The 14,493-nt window shown below is 42.5% G+C and overlaps 2 protein-coding genes across 13 annotated transcripts in view; both read right to left on the bottom strand.

Moving 5' to 3' along the window:
• Window positions 1-1,793, bottom strand: part of ttc27 (tetratricopeptide repeat domain 27) — a 104,489-nt gene extending 102,696 nt beyond the window's left edge. Inside the window, exon 1 of the mRNA XM_085800881.1 lies at window positions 1,480-1,793. Coding sequence (XP_085657007.1) covers window positions 1,480-1,570 — 91 coding nt within the window. The 5' untranslated portion in view covers window positions 1,571-1,793. The remainder of the gene's footprint in view (window positions 1-1,479) is intronic.
• Window positions 1,794-9,557: 7,764 nt separating this feature from the next.
• Window positions 9,558-14,493, bottom strand: part of birc6 (baculoviral IAP repeat containing 6) — a 169,842-nt gene continuing 164,906 nt past the window's right edge. For all 12 annotated transcript variants that reach the window (XM_085800868.1, XM_085800872.1, XM_085800877.1 and 9 more), the window contains exons 72-73: window positions 13,863-13,997; window positions 9,558-10,822 (exon numbers count right to left, since the gene is read on the bottom strand). In XM_085800868.1, the coding sequence (XP_085656994.1) occupies window positions 10,643-10,822; window positions 13,863-13,997 (315 nt within the window). In that variant the 3' untranslated portion in view covers window positions 9,558-10,642. The remainder of the gene's footprint in view (window positions 10,823-13,862; window positions 13,998-14,493) is intronic.

Genomic DNA, 14,493 nt, shown 5'->3' with positions numbered 1-14,493 from the left:
ACGAAAACCAAACAAAATATTATTAATTTTTATTTTAAAGCAATACACTATACAAAATATTCATATTCAGATTTTGCCGATTATTACACACTGGACCTTTAAGTTTGTGCAAAATGCTGTGTGTATCGTCGTATTTGTCCGTAGTATTGGCGGTTATGAAAAACGATCTTAACTACCCAACTCTGATGGGATAAAGAGTTATGTCTGGGGCCGTTGAGTCGCTGTTTTGGTAAGGAACCGAAACCAGGGCGAGAGAGACAGGCCTTTCCGTCAAAATAAAAGCACCAAGCTAAAATGCGGTGAAACGCTTTAATTTAAGGAATATCATTTACAAGAAAGTCCCAGAGCCATTAAGTTAACATTTTTGCTTCTATTGTATTACAAGTCAATGTTTTATGTTGGTGAACATTTTTACTTTGGTGAATTTGGGGATTTCCGGTTCCGAAAAAATTAAGGTGATGCGAGGCTAGTTACAGAAGAAGGCATGAAGGCATAAAGGTAAAAAGGTTAAGGGTTAGGTTTCCCGCGGTGGTGCCCTGTGTACATGTCATCAAGACCATGTGACAGGGAGTTGTGTTGGAGTGATAACAGACTGTCATTCAACATTGGTACAATCACAGTAATAATCGATTAATAAACAGATTATAATGTAGTTCCACTACTAGACTGGTACTGGACGGTCCCTGAACACTGCTGCCGTGCTGTCGTTATCTGAGCGATGCGCCTCTGTGTGAGTGGAGGACTCTTTTAAGTTCAAATATCAATATCAGTGGAAAAGAAGATGTGTCAGTGTCAGTGAACAGTACACAGTATGTGTGAGCGCTGCGGCTGTCGGGCTCAGTGTCTGGCTCCAGTGTGACCGACCGGCGGGTTGTGACAGATGTGAGCGGAGGAGACAGCAGCTAACGGACACATTTCCCGTGACGCTAGCTCTACTCTCTGTTAGCTCACTGTTCATCCTCACTTCACTCTCTATTTAAAGAGAAAACCAGAGCGAGCTAAAGGTTAGCTAACACGCGCTAACATTACGTTAGCGCTAATGTACAAAAGTTGCCATTTACTGATAAATGTCCCAACAATGTGTGTTGCGTTTATACCGAACTAGAGAGCTCCTCGCGACAATTCAAACTCCACACCGACTATCACCTCATGAACAGTGTAACTGTTACCAGAATGACAGAGACCTAAAACACACACATATTTTAATGCGGTTTGGCAGAAGTCCCCACATCGCTGTGAACAACACTTCATGTTACTCCGAGCAGCCGTGGAGCTGCGGACAGTTGGACACAGCTTCATCAGCCCCGACGGCGACACCGGTGTCTGTACCGTCAGAGTCATGAGGGAAGCAGCAGCCTCCGCACCGCTGTCCGTCAGACATGTCACCGCTCTGAACACCACATCTGCCCGGGGATCGTTTTGTACATCAGACGATAAAACCTGCTCGTTATTAACACAGAAACACATCCACCGTCTCACCTGCAGTGCTGAACACGCTCTGCTTCCATCGCGTCGCCTCGCTCGGTGTTAAAAAGCCTCGGAGAACCGGGATCTCCACGTCCAGCGGCATCACGGAGGAGCTCCGGTTGGCTGCTGCAGAAGGAACCGGGACAGGAGACAGGAGCTGCGGTCTTCAGTCAGGACGGTCCCGGCTCACAGCACACGACTACCCGCTTTGTCAACGCACCGAGTCACTATTTCTCAATCACACATTAAGTGTTTATTTCCACCCATGTGGTTTAAGTGGCATCAGTGAGCAGCCATGACAGATGCGCATTGCATTGTGGGAAAACTAATGAGGGCTCGCACAGGGACGTCTGGCACTCTCCACGTCTGTAGACACAAGAGTGGACACATGTGTAGGACTTCAGCTCCTTCAGCCTGTTTAATAGCAGAGGAATTAAAGGGCTTTTATATGATAAAGAACAGATCAGATGTAGTAATGAAACTGAACTCAGAAACAAAACGGCAGAATAACATTCACAACATGTAGGCTACTTTATGTCCTAAAACAAGAGCCTGGCATCTTGTTACTTTCACCTAATATTTTGGTCTCACATTACAGTGCACCACATCTGCCTACTGATTTTCCTATACTCACATTTTCATCTTTATATATTTATTTATTTATTTTTACGACTTATAAAAAAAGTAAAATACCCCGGCGGTAAAATAGTTTTAGGTTGGATATTCGACGGACATCCGGATCATTGTTGGCTGTTCGTTCAGTCTGCTCAATCTCTGACACCTCGCGATCTCATATGGGGACCATCAACAAATTACCATAACATCCAACCAGTTTAATATCTTCTCAAAATATTTCTTTAATAAATTTAGTTTATCTTAACTACAGTTTGTATGGTATTTTAGTAGTGCTCCCTAAAGCATTATTTTTTCAATAGCTTTCTTCCAGGTCATGTGACCTATAGCTAAAAGTCTGTGCAGGACTACTGTTACACTTATTTTATTTTATGAGACTCACCTCTTTGTATGGTATTTTAGCACTCCCTCTATTTAAAGGAGACATATTATGCCCCTTTTTCACATATCAAAATAGTTTCCAGGTGTCTTAAAGATGTGTCTGTGACATGCTTCAGTCAAAATACCCCAAGGATCAAACATCACAACTCTTTTCATCCACTAAAAATAGCCCTGTTCAGAACGGCTGTCCCTTTAAATGCAAATGATCCACTGTGCACCCTGCTGCCTCTACCTGTTCGGTACTCAAGGGGGTGGATCGGACTACTGCACTAACTCAAAGTCACAGACATATTGGGTCAGTCATTGCATTAGTTGATCCAGTCACCCACCCAATACACCAAGGCCCAGAGGGAGTTTGCCCTTACTCTCCATCTGCATGGTCCTAAGGTCTATAACTTCCTGACCTCCCACATCCCAGTTCATTGCAGCGGTATTCTTTATGATGTATTATCATGAATGGTGAAACATACTGATTGTTTAACAGCTCATGTCACAAGCTGATACATTTTAATGTTGTAGCTATTTTCCATGTCCACAGCAAGGATGCTTGGGGTAGTGGTTGAATGGCAGCTACTCTTTAATTTTTACAAAGGTTGTTGAGCTCAGTTGATTCCAAACCTGGTCTCAACAAAATGATGTTGGATATGCTGGGAATACGGCGCCAGGAAGATGAGACTAAGTATGGATGCGTCATTCTGCATCACTATATGTTTATTTGTCTGTGTGCAGATTTTGTCACCACCGCAATAAAGTCTGAACTCTATAAGAAAATGTCATTGATATTTTCAAATATCATTCAGGGGTGGCTAGTTATAATTGCTCAAAAGGAATAGCATAAAGATACATTGAATATCTGTGTGTTTTTTCTATTTTAAGGGGTCTAGAAGAACAACCCTACTGCTGGCCAGTTCAATCTTCTACAGGCTGATGGCCCAGGCAGCAAAGACAATGTCACAGCACAGGACAACACCAAGTCCCTACCAGCCGTTGCAATGTCCTCTGCTGCCCAGTCCTACCATTGAGACATCGATACATCTATGGATCAGCTGTAGATGATGTACAGTATGTCCTCTGCAGAAGAAGCGGAAGATCTTCCATTCCCGTTTGCTGACATTCCTGCAATTGTAGGATGACCACAGCCACCTTCCCACCCACTTCAGTGGTCTTGTGCACAATGCTGCCGTGTACATTTCAGCATTTGTTGTGCGGAAGCTCTCCTGTGATGTCTGCCGTGCCAGTCTGGTGACAGATGCTCTATCAGTGAAAGGGGATAAGAGCTGCTAACTCTAAAAAAAAACAATGGAGGTCTGATGATCCCATCAGAAGGCACAGTGGAGGCTGTCAGGGCAGCAGAGTGGGTAATTCGTCAGGCATCAGTGGACTCCAGACAATCACTGCCCATCATGGCAGAGGTCTTCCACATCGTCCAGAGGAGGACAGGTCCGGACGATGGGTTTTTGCTCAGGGAGCACATTAACGACACACAGCATGGCATTGACAATCACAACCATACGTTGGTGGCATTAGTTGTGTCCCTATTCTTTAAACTAAGACTACACCATGTAGCTAAACCTACAGTACAACTCTTAGCTTACAGAGTGGCAGCATGAGACAGAAGCTCGGCAATAGGGCATTAGCTTTGGAGTGGTCGTGATGGTTTTGATATTCAACCTGCACTTAAACACATGTAGGCCTGGGTTTTGTTATGATTTCTGTTAGAGGATATAAGCAAGGTACCTTTTTTGTGCCAAATTTGTACTTACGTATACACACACACCTACACAAACAAGTTCCCTAGCCCAAATTGAGGTATGGAGGTAGAAAAACTTTCAGAAAACCGGTGCAGTGCAACAAAAAAAGAATTTATTTACCTCATGTGGAGGAAAAGAACTCACAGGCAAAACCAAGCAGGAACACAGAGCACAAGCACAGGGAACGAACACAGACGGTTCAACAAAGGGCAATGGGAAAACCCTGAGGTTAAATACAAGTAAAATCAGACACAGGTGAGACACATGAGGTAATCACAGAGGGGAAAGGACAGGAAGACAAGACACAGAACTTCAAAATAACACAGGACCTCAAGAGGGAATTTAAGTTATATTAAAAGTCCAGTTTCAGACTGACTGATACAGCATCTTGTAAACCTTCAACCTGTCAGATGTCAGGCTTGTGCATGGGCTGAGAGAACTGGTCAAGGTTCAGGATAACGTCCCACCTTAATGTCAGGTTTAAGATTCATGGAAACAGACTTAACTTATCCCAGACTCTACTCCTTAGCCTGAGAAGATGACATCACCCCTGCTTGTAATTAAGTGTGTGGAGATCTGAGCCAACTTTGCAGACACAGAGGCTCAGCTAAGTTTGTAAAAGCAATTTTGTTAGCAAAGTCACTTGAATGTGCAGTATTGAGCTGAGCAGGGAATGGAATACCCTTGAAGTGGGTCTGGCTTTTACCAGGACCCTCCTGGTTCCCAGGTTTGAGGATCAGAGGACTAGAGAGCTGGATGGAGGTGAGGACTGGTGAAGCAGACCAGATGACTCAAGGGATCTGAGCACAGAGAATAAATCAGAGCAAAGCCAGTGAGAACAGGAAGCAACAGAAAAACCTGACTGTAAACAACCGACTGGGCTTTAACAGGAGGCTGGATGAGCCCATACTGCAGGTGTGGAGACAATCAGCTCCAAACACACAACACACACAATCAAGATAGAGAGAGACAGACACACCCACAAGAGGAAAAGAGAAAACAAGAAGATTAAAGTTGTGGTGGTCATGGCCAGGCAACTTTAGACAAATTGAGGCAATTCTGAGCAACAAGAGACAGAATAGGAAGACAACAAAAACACCAGCTTTACAATGTCCATTCTGCCTCAGCTGAGGTTTGAACTGTCAACCTCTGACACCAAGAACCATCTTCTAACTCATGGAGCAAGGAAGATTTCAAAAAAATTATCAAAATGTCAAAGATTTTGTTATCAAGACAAAATATATTTCTGTTTGCTCCATTTGTGAAAAACCGATGTTTAAAAATGCCATTCTTACATTGACTGCAATTGTTCACATGAGAGTAGAATTCAAAATGTTTTCAAAACAGTTTTTAAGATCAACCATGACTCCAAAATGTCATTTTTTTCAGGAACATTGAAAATGTATTTAGCAAGAATTGGCTGGTAGCCTATATGTTTACAGTCAAATGTATTCATGCACTATAGGCTCAATTCTTCAAACGGTATTTCTGTGTTAGACAGTCTGAAGACACAGTGTAGCAAATTTGGTGTCAATTGAGCAAAACATGTGGGAGAAGAAAGGTGGAATAAGTTTTACAGTTTTTGAAAAACAAACACACAGAGTGATTGACTTCATGATTTGCACTGGATTTAATTGTACAAAAGTTTCTGCAGTTTTGGGGCGACATTTTGGCGAAAGTTGCAAAACTGTAGCAGGTACGGTTGATTCGTTAGGAAGTTTCTTTGCAAGCAAATCTGGCATGAGATTGGACCTTTGTGCAAAGTTTGGTGATTTTTCATGCATGGTGCGTAGGAGGAAGACAAAACAATAGGGTCCTGACAGCTATAGCCCCTAAAAACTACTGCCAACGCTGCAAGAGGACAGTGTGTCCAGAATATACTCATAAATTAATAATTAATTGAATGTAATTTATTTTTCTTTAAGGATAAAACACAATGAAATTAGCATTTTTGACATTATTTATGGTCGACCATTTTCAGGTTCTAATGAATTCTTTCAGTGTGTGAGCCTGTGACTTTGGCCCAAATCCAGATGTTTCCACACATTTACACATATTTGATTCATGCCATGCTGCTGAATGGCTGTGTGTGTCATAAATCTGCCTGTGTTGAAAAGAATGGCACATAAAATCAAGGACAGAAGAAGAGGACTCTGACACTTTCATCTGAATTACACCATATTTTAGTCTATGTGGTTAATACCTTGTCATTACATTAACCGGTGTGTTTCGCCATCAGTGCAATGAGCTGTGATGATCAAATGAGTGATAAATATCCTGTCTACAGCTCAGCTTTGTGCCGTTAAGCTGAATAAATCCTGGATTCTCAGGATGACTGTAAGCACAGTCAGGAACCTGTAACTGTTACAGTCTTTAGAACAGTAGAAAAGCACTGTAATAGATTTGGAAATAAGTGGGACATAGGGATATAAATAAACTCTGATATTTAGCCCCGACAGCCTCATTATGTCACTTCAGCGTGGATCCAAACGGATGATTATCATGGCACCTCTGCCTTTGACAGAACTGACACACACACTCTTTTTCCTGTAGTCAGATCACTGACAGTCCTCAGCCGCTCCTGATCCAGATACAGCCGCTCCTCCTGGGATCCATTTAAATACAAAACAGACACACAGCAATTACCTAACACATCAACCTCTTGATAATCTTACTGTGATACTGTGAGATCTCTTGTACTAATCATATCTACTCCTGTTGAAACCACCACACAACAGCAAACTCAAACCAGTGTTTCAGCAGATCACTGGTTCTCTGGTGTCATCGACCAACTGACCCCAGGTCTGATAGCGACTCCAGTTAGCTTGCACTGATCTGTCTGTGGTCGACTGTTACACACATTTACACTAAAAACTGTTTAATTTAGATTTACAATACTAACAAGATGAACAGTCTCATTTAACCCTCCTGTTGTCCTTCTGGGTCAAATTGACCCAATCTGTCCCCTTCCTCCATCCTTCCTTCTTTCCTTCCTTTCTCCCTTCCTTCTTTCCACAATCCCTTTTACCTCCCTTCTTTCCCTTCTTCCTTCCTTGAACAATTCTGTTCGCTCCCTCCATATTTCTTTCCTTCCCTTTTCCCTTCCTTCCTCCCTTGAACAAATCTTTTCCCTCCCTCCCTTCCTTCCTTCCCTTCGTCCTTACTTTTTGACCCAATCTATTCCCTCCCTCCATCTATCTTTCCTTCCCTTTTCCCTTCCTTCTTTCCTCCCATCTTTCCTTCCTTCCTTCCTTCTTTCCCTTTGTCCTTCTTTCCTTCCTTGACCCATTAGGACAGGAGGGTTGTTTTTGGTCAGACCTGAAATAAAATGTGTGTGCGCGTTTGTGTGTGTGTGTGTGCATATACACTGAGTGATGATTAAACCGCACATGATCACGAGACTGTTTGCTTCACGCTTTACCTTCCCTTTAATCTGCTCACATGCAAAGCGTAGAGATGAGTTGTTGCATGCACCTGCTCATGAAGACACACATGCAAAAGGAGCAGGATCATGAGAGCATCAGCTCAGCGTGTGAGGGAGGTGGAGTTGTGTTTGGTGCAGTCATGTCTGACCTGTTGAGGAGCTCATGTCTTCACTCTGCTGAGTTAGAGTTTGACTTCAGGTTTCCCACTAACTACATGTCTCTCTCCACTCCTGAGTCTGAGCTCCAGCTACTGCAGGCTGCTACCACAGCCAAACTCCTCAACCAGTTTGTCTGCTATTAACACCAACTCACTCATCCAATATAATAATTAAGTGTTAATTATAATTCCTCCCTGGAGCCTGGATGCTGAGCTGAGCTAACTGACCTGCAGCTTTTATATTAGAAGCCTGGTCATGCCGCTGAAAACTGATGCAGATTCGCTGCTCACCTGAAGCTGATTGGTCAGATGTAATCTGTTGTAATTTTGTCTGTCTTTTTTTTTTACCCAACAACTACCTGCCAATTATCTCACATCTTTACATGTTTTGATGTTTATGAATATGTACTGTCTCATTTAAAAAATAAATAAATAAGTCAAATCAATTGTCTTGATGTTCTAATCTGACGCATAAAACATCTCCTGAGTTTTCACTCAGCGATTTTAAACCTGACACAAACCGGGATCAGTGGGATCACTGGCTCGGGAAACAGGAAGTGTAGCTACAACACAACGAACCCCAGGACCTCACAGGTCTCATCCACAGTTGTCATGGAGACTCATCTGACTTCGACTGTTTTATAACGTTTTCAAGTTCTGGAATTAACTTTCATAATGTTAATTAGTTTTGATTGGACAAAGACCTAAAACAGTAAAAAAAAACATGAGGAACTTTAGTCCTACTTTAATAATGACATTTATATTTTAGTTTATTCATTTGGAGCTAATTATACCTGTGTTTTACCCGTGGAGTAGTTCGGTCATCTGTACGCTTCACATTTATATGCTCATACGTATAATTTTGTAAATAAAATGGAATTTTAAGTAGCATCAAATTGAAAAAGTGTTTGAATAAAAGTAAGTTCAGGAGAAGACTGGAGGATCTGAAAAACCTGCATGAACAGCCACAAACATCAGAGAGACGCTGTGGAACTGAACATCTGCACACACTCATCACACCTCTGTCTTCAGGGCTAAAGGTGGACTGAATGCTGTCAATTGGTTCTTAATCATCAACATTTCATTATAGTTTCATTAGTCAACACATTCTGAAATTATTTAGTCAAGTTCAGACTAATCTACAGAGGAAACAGGAAGTAGCTGAACAGAACAATGATCCTGATAACTTCAGGTTTTTGATACATTTTTCTTTATGGATTTTTAAGTGCAGATTATGTGATTCTAACTGAACCATTGTTAATGACATTAAATACAACAGCCTCTCCCTGAACCATCCAGAGGACATGATTCATCTCTACAATAATTAACCAGATGTCCCATCAGCCCCAGCTCTAGTTCACACTTAGAGCTAATAAACAAAGATTAACATCAACGTTAAGAGAAGTGCTTGTGATAATAACCTAATGTGTATTTTAAATTTATTATATTTACAAATACAAATTACTTATCGTATTCATATATTTGATGAATTAATTAATTAAAAATAAAGAAAAAGCCAAAATATCTCTGAAGCAGTTTTAAAAACCATCACTGGGATTTGAAAAAATAAAACCTCCTGAAAAATACCTCAGGACCCTGAAGCTATTAGCTAATAAACTTGAGTCTAACTGGTGTGAACCCTCTGCTCAGGTGTGGAGTCTCTTCATGACTTCCTGTTGCTGACCCCGCCCCCTCAGGAGCCGACGTCCTGTCAGACGCAGAAAGAAGCATTCGCACAATCCGTACTTTCAAGCTCCATTTAATATCCTAGCAAAAGGAGTATGTGACTGTTCTAAGGAGTGAGCAAAATAGAAAGTGCATTTTTTTTTGTTCACTGGAGTTCAACATAATAAAAAAAGATTAAAGCAGTTTCTTTTTTATGTCAGATGGAGCAGAATTATTAATTTGTAGAAAAAGCAAAAGAAATCAGTAAAGGTACTCTGTTGGAGTATTTGGTGGTATGGTGTAGATCAAAGGCACATCACAGCTTTGTATCTCATTGGGGATTGTTGCACACGCACAGAAAACACACATACACATGCACAAGCCTTCAAAGTACATTTCTGATGTGGCTCTGACGCTCAGTCTCAGATCTACAGTCACGGTCATGGAGAAGTGTTTATCCAGAGCATGGTGCTGTTTAATGTGGAGCCTGCAGAAGGGAGAACAGAACATGAGGAACGTCCATGTCAGCCTTTATTCAGTGGATATGATCCTGGAGAAATCAAATGAAGCAGGTGATGACCAGAGGGGCTTTTATCTCAGATTCTATTATGTGTGATTTCTTTTCTCACTCTTTTTTTTCTTTTTTCTTTTTTAAATAGTATGACCAGTCTATCCTTGGTTACAACTGTTCTCACTCTAACAGTCAAAAAAAAAAAAAAAAAAAAAGGAAATTAACATTCAGTAAACATTCTTCTCTAAAGGTAGTTTCCCTTATATACTCTGTAATCTTCCTCTTCCATTATGTATACATAAACAAGTTTAATAACATACCAATCAGTGGTTATTTCACAATTGGAAAAAAGCACAAAATGTTTACACTCTTGTACAGGTAAATAAAAGTTTCTGTCGACTGTTTCAGTAAGAGTGTAGCATAGTTCAGAGTGTGTCTCGTCGTCTCCCCCCACTCTGCTGCTGCTGCCACTAGATCTTTACATACAAATATTGACAAAGTGGTGGCTTGTGCTCTGAAGCCATCGAGTCTCTTTCATGAGCAATAATCATAAGGACGAGAGGGAGAGGGGGGAGGGGGAGGGGGGTCGGAGATGCTGGGGGGAGAGGGAGGGAGGGAGAGAGAGGGGGAGGGAGGGAGGGGGGCTGGGGACTCATAGCTGGCCCTCGCTGCAGTGGGCGTCCTGACTGCTGCCGGGCTTCTCGGCGTCCTGACCCGGCAGGTCCTTGAGGATGAGCGCGGCGCTCTTCTCTGAGAACTCGTCTCCGTCGGGTTCCAGACCGTCGGGACAGGGCAGCTTCAGGAACTCCTCCCTCAGCTGGGCTGTGTGTCTCTGCAGGGGACAGCAGCATCAGCATCATCATCATCATCATCATCAACAACCTGTCTGCCTCAGCTGCTAAGAGACCAGCCTGCTGTGACTCTAGATTTTCTCATTAATAGTTTCTCAGTTGCTCGTTGTTGTTTTGACCGCGTCCCTGAAAAGCAGCAGACTGCTCCTTTAGGGTTCCCACAGCTTTTCTTGAAATCATTTTCCAGGACACTCAAGAGACTCAAGGAATTTCTTGGTTTCCCTCATCAAACTCATCAAATACACAATCCAACAACTCCAAAACGCTCTGGTGGACAAGTTGTGACCTGCACATTCACCACACTATGAGATAATAACAGAACGTTACGAGAAGGAGTTCTCTGAGGTAAATTCATGCAAAACTGCTGATGGGCATTCCTGACGGGGGCAGTTTTTTGGCAAACAGTCTCTGCATTTGCCTCAAAAACAACAGGAAAAAAAGAAGAAAAAAACGAAAGAGAGCGGTGATGTTTGATCCTCGGGGTATTTTGACCAAAGCATGTCACAGACATGTCTCTAGGACACCTGGGACCTATTTTAATTTGTGGAAAAGGGGCAGAATATGTCTCCTTTAAAACCACCACACACATCCTGATGACATGAAATCATAAACATCAACCTCAGTCACCTTGACTTTGTCCCCACCGCTGCTGACCTCATAAAGATAAACCCAGCACCCCCTCCTCCCCCCAGTAACACTGTAACTCAACTGGACAAGTCCTATGACTCTGTTTGAACCCTGCACCTGCACAGACCTGCACATACTGTACATTTGTTTGTACCATAGTTTCTTCTTTATTTAGATTTTGATGTTATTGTATATTAGTACTTCTGTATTCAACTTTCTGTTCTATACACCAAGTCAAGTTCCTCGTAGGAGTGATGATGACTTCTTATGTAATATTATTAATAATGTTGTAAATCTTAAAGGGATATGGCAACATTTTTTTTCGTGTCTTGCCTCACTCCCGTGTCCATGACCAGCAGATAGACACCATCCTTTCGACTGTGCGTGCAGTAACAAGGGAGATACAGGCAGAGCTGGTGCAAACTCTGGAAGTGTATAGGTAGTGTTAGCCTGCCTCCACCTAAAGTCATCAGAGAAACTCTTCAGCAACTCTAAACGGAAACCGGCAGGCCGATCTTCGTCTCAGAGCTGACAAAACTCTCCGGTAAGGCATCTTGAGCGGTCAAATGCCGGTAATGGGACGAGATCGGTCAAAACGGAGGGTTCAAGCTAAGACGGTTTATTTTGGTTCAAGATAGCTACATCGAGGGTAGGTTAGCTTCCTAACTTTTATTTTGTGAAAGTAACTGGAAGTGCGTTGGTCACAACGGCTAGCTTGAGTAGCGCCGAATTTGTCCGAACAAAATTGTAAACAGCTGATATTTAGACAAATTAACGACACACTGCTGATCTAAACAGCTACTTTCTCGCCTAAAAATGTTTGAAATGTCGATAAAGTGATATATTTACAGAGTTTAGAGCTAAAATGAAATCAGCTTCTGACTGCTGATTTCAGCTCGGGTAGGAGGCAGGCTAACACTACCTATGCACTTCCAGCGTTTGAGCTAAGCTAATTAGCGGTGCGCCAGTTCTGCCCGTATCTCCCTTGTTACTGCACGCACAGTCGAAAGGATGGTGTCTATCTGCTGGTCATGGACTCGGGAGTGAGGCAAGACACACAAAAAAAGAATGTTGGCATATCCCTTTAAAGAGCAGCTCTGTTCAGGAGGAGGAAAAAGAAACGCAATTGTTTCTTTACTTCTAAACGCTGAAGCTGACTGACCAACCATCACTGTTCTCTTCAGCGATGTGCAGCTGTGTGAAACATCTGGCTGAGCTCAGGCCTCTTATCAGTGGGGCTGAATTATTTACAGTGGGGATTAATTGTACTTATTTACTGCCAGAGGGAGCAGAGAGGAGCCACACAGGCACTCGGGGTGTCTGTGTGTGTGTGGCTGAGTCCGAGTGTGTGTCGTCTGCAGTTATGAGCTCCCGTGTCTTCAGGGGGAGTCGTCTGGTGGTCTGCTGGGGACCCACTGTCCCCTGCAGCCAATTCACTGTTTATTAGCAGGACGGGTGCTCACATACAGAGTGTGTTTGCGCTCCTTTAAACCAGAGTCACAGCAGGAAACATCAAAGACAGTCATGATGTCTACTGAGCAGCACATCCCACTGTAGTTTCACAGCAGAATCAGCTTCATCTATCAAACTTGTCCTTAAAGGGATAGTTCAACGCTTTGGCAAATTCGACTATTGCCATAATCCCTGTAGTCTTAGGAGAAGGTTCGTTACTTTTAATTGTTGGTGCAAGCTGTTTTTAGATTGGCGGGGCAGAGATGTGAGCTGTGCACAGCGCACGGTATTTCCGCCTTTCCCTCATCAAACTCATCAAATACACAATCCAACAGCTCCAAAACGCTCTGGTGGACAAGTTGTGACCTGCACATTCACCACGCTATGAGATAATAACAGAACGTTACGAGACTGAGTTGTTTTAGAGGCAAATGCGTAGCCAGAACTACATTCCAGACACGGCTGCTGGGTGGAGTGATTTCAAAAGCGCAAGTAGTTCAGAGTATTTGCTTCATGTGACATAATGTTACATAATTATTCGTTATTATCTCATAGCGTGGTGAATGTGAAGATCACAATTTGTCCACCAGAGCGTTTTGGAGTTGTTGGATTGTGTATTTGATGAGTTTGATGAGGGGAATATGGAAATACCATGAGCCTCCGTAGCGTTAGCTGAGCAGCTTGTATCTCTGCCCCACCGATCTAAAAACAACTTGCACCGACAATTCAAGGTAACGAACCTACTGCTAAGACGGATTATGGCAATAGGTGAATTTATAAAAATGTTGAAATTTCCTTTTAAAGTTGATCTCACACACAAACTCTTCCGCTTGTTCATTCATGAATCGACACAATCCTTTAAATCCTGAGCTTTTCAGGTGTGTTACAGTGCTGTAGAGTGGGCGGAGCCCCGATCGTCCTGGTAACAGATGAGTGTTTTACCTTGAGCGCGGCGGCGTGGTGGGACATGGTGCGGCCGACCCTCTTGTCGCTGCTGTACTGCTGGATGTCCACGATCCACTCCTCACACTGAGACATGATCTCTGTCCGCTTCAGGTAGAAGTGTTTGTGGATCACCTGCAATCACATGACAGAGGAGAGGGGTCAGTCACATGACGGAGGAGAGGGGTCAGTCACATGACGGAGGAGAGGGGTCAGTCACATGACAGAGGAGAGGGGTCAGTCACATGACAGAGCGGTCCCCCAGCTCCATCATTAGGACATATATATACATAGATATTTATCCTAATTTCTAGACTTCTTGGTAAAAAAAAAGAAAAATCAAATAATTTGTGGTATTTGAGTAAATAGATGTGCATCATTTGAATAAATCATGCAATTAATCATTTGTTTTCATTATTCTGAATGTGTATGCCATTATGTCACCAAATCATTTCCAGGAGATTGTAAGTACAAATTCCATACTTGCATAGGAACCCTGATTTATAAAAAATAAATAAATAAAAAAAAATCACAAAAAACATTCTTTTTCTCATTGAATAGGATTTTTCAACTGAAATCATGGTTTCATTACTGTAGAAAATAAAACCTTCATGTCAACAGTTCACTTGGT

Source organism: Trachurus japonicus, chromosome 15 (assembly GCF_045865225.1).
Source record: "Trachurus japonicus isolate A0001 chromosome 15, Traja_1.0".
In the NCBI taxonomy this organism is placed as follows: domain Eukaryota; kingdom Metazoa; phylum Chordata; class Actinopteri; order Carangiformes; family Carangidae; genus Trachurus; species Trachurus japonicus.
Note: the sequence above shows the minus strand (reverse complement) of the source record. Positions and strands in the feature narration are given on the sequence as shown.